Below are 5,616 nucleotides of genomic sequence, written 5' to 3'. Positions count from 1 at the left end.
GAGATGCGGACATGAAATTCGGGACATGCTATGGCGGGATAAATGTGCATGTTCTGGAGTATGCAGATTATTTCCACCTACACCAGTGGCGTCCGTGCGGCCATTCAATGAGATGTTTTTAATTTAAAAAATGGCACGCCACTAACTTTTTTAAATATGAATATTTTTTTCTTAATATTCCATCAATTCTTAACAAAAAAGACCTCTTAGTATTTTATTGCCCAAGTGGCCATTTTCGAGAAAAACATAATTTCTCATTCATGTGCCTAGCAAAAACCGATGTAGGTTTCCAAGTGTGATTTTTTTTAAGGAGAAATTAATGTAATTTTCTATTAATAGAGGTAGTACACCGTTTGTCTTCATGTCTACTACCTCTACCCCTACTACCCTACTACCGGTATATTTATGAAACACTCTGTATATTGTACAAAGCTGCATTCAACATTTCGTCTATGGTAACATATTCACCCAGAGAGTAGTTTTTCTTGCAATTATTTATAAAACTATCGAGTATAAATCGTACTGCAGCCAATTTGTCAGTTTCTTTTCTTTCGTGTCTAGTTCTTTTGTCATCAAACCTTATAGTAGTAAGCAAAAAAAGGAATCTAGCTCATATATGCACGAAATATTTCTGAGCCTGTCTCATCTTTTGTTCACAATTTCAAAAAATGTGTGTGATTTTGCTTCTTAGATCCCGATAAGAATAATAGACCGAAAAATGCTAATAATTCCGATTTAGTTGTCTCTTTCGCGTTCCTTTCCAACTATACTTGGATCGACATCTTAAAATCTCCAAATTTGTACATTGAACAATATGTTCGATTATGCTGTCATCAAACATTTTTCTAAAAGCACTTATCTCATGAGTTATATCACGCGCACATTGCTTTGGTAATATTTTTATCAATTTTTTTTACTGGTTTTACTGAATTTACTAACGTGGTTACTTATGTTCTAAATTGTCTTTTTGTCCTTGCCAACATACTGATTTTCTTCTCTCACTAGCTTCTCTTTTTTATATTCTTCCATAACTTCGTCATTTGAGCAATCACTAATTTCCTGCTCAGTCTTAATTGTATTGTTCATACTCCACAGTTTCTTGTTTTGAACTGTCTATCTCATTTCCTACTTCTTCTGAATCCGTATTGCATATCACCTGTTCCAGGCTTTCCAACTCACTTTGTGTAAGCCGATTGATGTCGTTTATTGTCACACGATACCTAAGAAAATGTTTAAATTTCACGTAAAAACCGAAAAATGTTTATTAGCTAAATGTTCGCAAACATAATTTGAAAAAATCCTTGACGGAACCTAAATAGTAAAAACCAACAAAAATACTTACATATTTATTCGCGTTGGCGTATTCAGTATACCATACAAAAGAAACTCTAATATTTCACTTCACGTTAAACAAGTCGAAACGATAATACAGGTGCATCATAATGATACATCAGTCAAGGGTTAACTGACTGGGTAGGGGACGGGAAAGTCCCTGGAAATATTAGACAATGTCCAATGAGCAATTTTGATGTACTTTTTACACCGGTGCGAGTAGTTGACCGGAGACACATATAATGACAACTTATATGTGCATAATAATGTTTGAGTACTAATTTCCCAAATAGCTTGCCTAATCCGCTGCTTCATATTTTCTGGGGTTTTTGGAATATGTTTGTAAACTTTATCCTTCAAATGTAAAAAAAAAATCTGGAGATGTCAAGTCTGGCGATCTTGTCGGTCAGTTAATATTATTATATAATTGCGTCCAATCCAACGTTCTGGATAATCATAATCAAGAATTTGTCGAACATCCATAAAAAAATGCGCTGGGTAACTGTCGTGTTGAAACCACATGGAACGTCGCAACTCTGAGTTCAACTCTACAAGTAAAACTGATAATTTTTGTCTTAAAAATCGTTGATATTTTTCCCCGTTCAAGAGTCCTTCAATAAAATATGGTCCAATTTTTGCTTCTATGATTCCACACCACACGTTTATAGACCATGGATGCTGATGCTCAACCTGCTTTATGCATTTAGGATTGTCTACAGACCAGTAATGTATATTGTGGCGGTTAATTTGACCCTCATTAGTAAAAATTGATTCGTCAGAGAACAAAACTGACATAAAAAAAGTTTAAGTTATCAATTATTTGTCATTGACAAAACAGCATACGATTCCGAAAATCTTCGCTGTGTAGTTCCTGATGTAGGGAAATACGATACGGTTTTAATTTATGACGATGCAAAATACGAAAAACACTGTTCTACGCTACTCCTGAATTTGATGTAATTTATCGAATACTGATTTCTGGATTGTAAGCAATAGCAGCCAGGACATTGATTTCATTGCCTTCATTAGTTACGGTGTTTTTACGTTTTTCTTTTCTGTTTATCAACATTCCCAGCTTCTTCAAATTGCCTCACAAGTCTTTTGAATATAAACCTTGATGGCACAACCTTTTTTGGAAATCGTTCAGTGTACATTGTTATTGCTCTTGAAATATCGCGACCACTTTCTCCATAAATAAAGATAATTTCAATTTTTTCTTGTAATGAAAAATGTACTATTTTTCTTTAAACACTTCTTAATCACAAAGAAACCATTCGAAAAACTCCTCTACACCTCTCACCTGCTATGATGATTTGAACATTTTATTTATTTACTAACTCTTATCAATCAAATTTTATATTATCGATTATTTTTTATTGAAAAAATTAGTTAAAAAAAACATATAAACCAATTTGTAAATCAATAAACGTTAATAAATAAAATTCTGAACATTTATCGAATTAGAAAACTTTGTTTTGTTATTTCGAGCTTTATTTAATTTTTGGTTATTTCTTTGAATAAACTACTTAAAAAAAACTTTGAATCAAACAAATGTTTTTCAGTTTTTAGTGATATATCAATTTTGGCAAAAAAATATACGGTTTCCATTAGAAAAAATGTGTATGACTTTGAAAAGACCTTCTCAATAACAGTTTTTTGGAAAAAAATTATGTCAAAAGAAGCGCTCCTTTATCCCAAACAAACTTTATTTGAACATTTTTAAAATTAAATTTTTGGTTTTCGAGAAAATCGCATGTGCATGATAAATCGAACACCCTGTATACATTATGCGTAAAAACAGATATAACATTCAGACAAATCCAATTACTGAGGAGAACCTCCTCAAATACTCTCAACGAGAAAACAATTTTCTTCAAAATACATTCAAAGATTAATCCTCAGAAAGACATTATTCCTTTTCGGCGTTTCTATAGGCAGTGTTGGCTATAACCATTGGGATGAGTGGACCTGCAGAGACCCTCAGCGTGGACGGTCCTGGAAGATCCGATGATTATAGGGACAATATCGGGTCACTGTGTGTGGAGCTAGTTTTAACTAGATAATTAATTAATGCATAATTACATTTGTGTATTTAAAGAGAAATTCGTTAGTTTCTCTAAAACTTGCGGGTTGCTGATCACCGCAAGTCTGTAAAATTATACGTCTATTGTCTGAAACTCTTTGAAAGTTATGGAAGAGATTTGCGAATACGTGCCACAATACGAGAAACCTGTTAAGAGATTTAAAAAGAAAATTAAATTTGCATCTTTTAAATCTTTTTTTATTTTGAATCTAGATCTTTGATTTTTCTCTTATCCATAACCGTTTAAGTCTATTAATAATATGAGCAAAAATTATATGTTTCTTAGAAATTTATAGGAAGGCGTTGCTGATCATCGTGGCAAGACGATAAGCATATTAAGAGTTTAACCAACGTGAACTAAACTGCATTTTCTACTACCTACTACCTACAACTACCTTCAATAAATAAAAGAAGAAAATCTTCAAGTCATAAACAAAACGAGAAAAAATCCTTTTCAATCAGTTCTTTATTGAACACAATTCGTCTAATACAATAATATACAAAACTATATACATTATACATATAACAGGTATAATATTCAGACCAACCCAATTACTGGTGAAGACTCTCTGAAATACCCTCAAGGAGGAAACAATTTTCCTCTAAAAAATATCAGAAGATTATTTACCAAGAAAGCGTTATTTGTTTTGGGTATTTTTATAGGCAGTTTTTTACCAATGATGGCCATAACTATGGACATGGGTGGGTCCCCAGAGACCCTCAGCATGGACGGTTCCGGAAGGTCCACTGATTGTAGCTGGGACGGTGTGGGGTCCGGCAACGGTTACCCCATGAGCAAGATGACCATGTCCCCATTCTACAGCTGGAGCTGGATTAAATTAGAGAATTAATTAATTAATTATTACATTTGTTTATTCAAATTTTTACCGACAACTGCACCATGGTGCGCCACTGGTCCGATAACAGCAGCATGCCCGACATGTGGTCCTACAATAGTAGCTTCATGGGTGGAAGGTCCTTAAATCGTTACATTACAGCAACAGTGAAGTTAAAACCGTAAATAATTATGTTCGTAAAAACTAATAGAACAACGAAGAACAAAAACAAATATAAGTCATAAATAAGTTCCTTGAATGACTAGCAAATAAATTTCCAACCACCAAGGTTACCGGTATCCTCTATGAGAATTGGGTCAACATCCTTACCAATAACGGCGGCATGGTGGGCAACGGGTCCAACAACGGAAGCATGTCCTTCACTTGGTCCTACAATAGAAGCTCCATGTTCTACGGGTCCTACTACGGCGACTCCATGAGTGGATGGTCCTAATTCCAATAAAATCAGTTATTAAGTCCCTTACAGGTAAATTTTAGACACTTACCAACGACGCTAACGTCATGGGAAACAGGTCCAGCCAGGACAGACCCATAGTGAGCAACGGGGGCCACAAAGGCCAGGCCGTGTCCATGTCCCCACCCGTTAGGGACGGCGTAGGCAACCGAGAGAGTGGCAAGGACGATGATCTAGAAAAACGGGAAACTTTCACCATTAATAATTATAATATAATTAAATAATATTATATTATCATTATTTATAATTATATTATAATATAATATATATATATAAGGAATAATAAATTTTAAAAACTTGAATCATCAAAATAGGAAACCCCGATGTTAAAATAAAGGATTTTAACAGTGTCTGCAATAAAAATATTGCACGAGAAGTTTATATAAAAAAACGTTCATAAAGTTTGAATAAATCCTACATATTTTCTCATAACTCTGATGGTTTTTGAGATTATTAATTTAATTAATTTCCATGGATGAATCCTACACTTTTCCTTTCATATATCTCAAAAATTTCTAAACTTACCAAACCGTTCATTTTGATGGATTGTATCTTGTCTGAAGAGCTGGACTTGACTATACCCCAGTGAGGGGCACGCCCCGTATATATACATAAATCGAACTATGACCTTCGATTCGATTACAAGAAAAATCTAAATTGGTAACAGTACCTATCGGCAGTCAATTACATCATTGAAATAATAATAAGGTACTACGCCCAGTTCCTAGATCGGTACAGCAATCATTTTTGGGGAGAAGGGAGAAGTGAAAAGGAACTTCTTTCATCCGGGATTTCAAGGGTGCGATGGAGGCGTGAATTGAATACAAAATAACTAGTCACCCAATATTGAAGTTTAAAAATGCAATGTAAATGCCAGTTTTTAATTTTTA

At 34.0% G+C, this 5,616-nt stretch overlaps 1 protein-coding gene across 1 annotated transcript; it reads right to left on the bottom strand.

Annotated features, from left to right (window-relative positions):
* Window positions 1-3,866: 3,866 nt before the first annotated feature.
* On the bottom strand, window positions 3,867-5,296 carry LOC136418627 (uncharacterized). Its single transcript, XM_066404735.1, has 5 exons — window positions 5,252-5,296; window positions 4,758-4,899; window positions 4,582-4,701; window positions 4,304-4,393; window positions 3,867-4,244 (listed from the first exon to the last, which is right to left on the bottom strand). The coding sequence occupies exons 1-5, from the start codon at window positions 5,261-5,263 to the stop codon at window positions 4,087-4,089; spliced, it is 522 nt and encodes a 173-aa protein (XP_066260832.1). The 5' UTR covers window positions 5,264-5,296; the 3' UTR covers window positions 3,867-4,086.
* Window positions 5,297-5,616: the final 320 nt, after the last annotated feature.

The sequence above is a fragment of the Euwallacea similis genome, chromosome 36 (genome assembly GCF_039881205.1).
Source record: "Euwallacea similis isolate ESF13 chromosome 36, ESF131.1, whole genome shotgun sequence".
Taxonomy (NCBI): domain Eukaryota; kingdom Metazoa; phylum Arthropoda; class Insecta; order Coleoptera; family Curculionidae; genus Euwallacea; species Euwallacea similis.
Note: the sequence above shows the minus strand (reverse complement) of the source record. Positions and strands in the feature narration are given on the sequence as shown.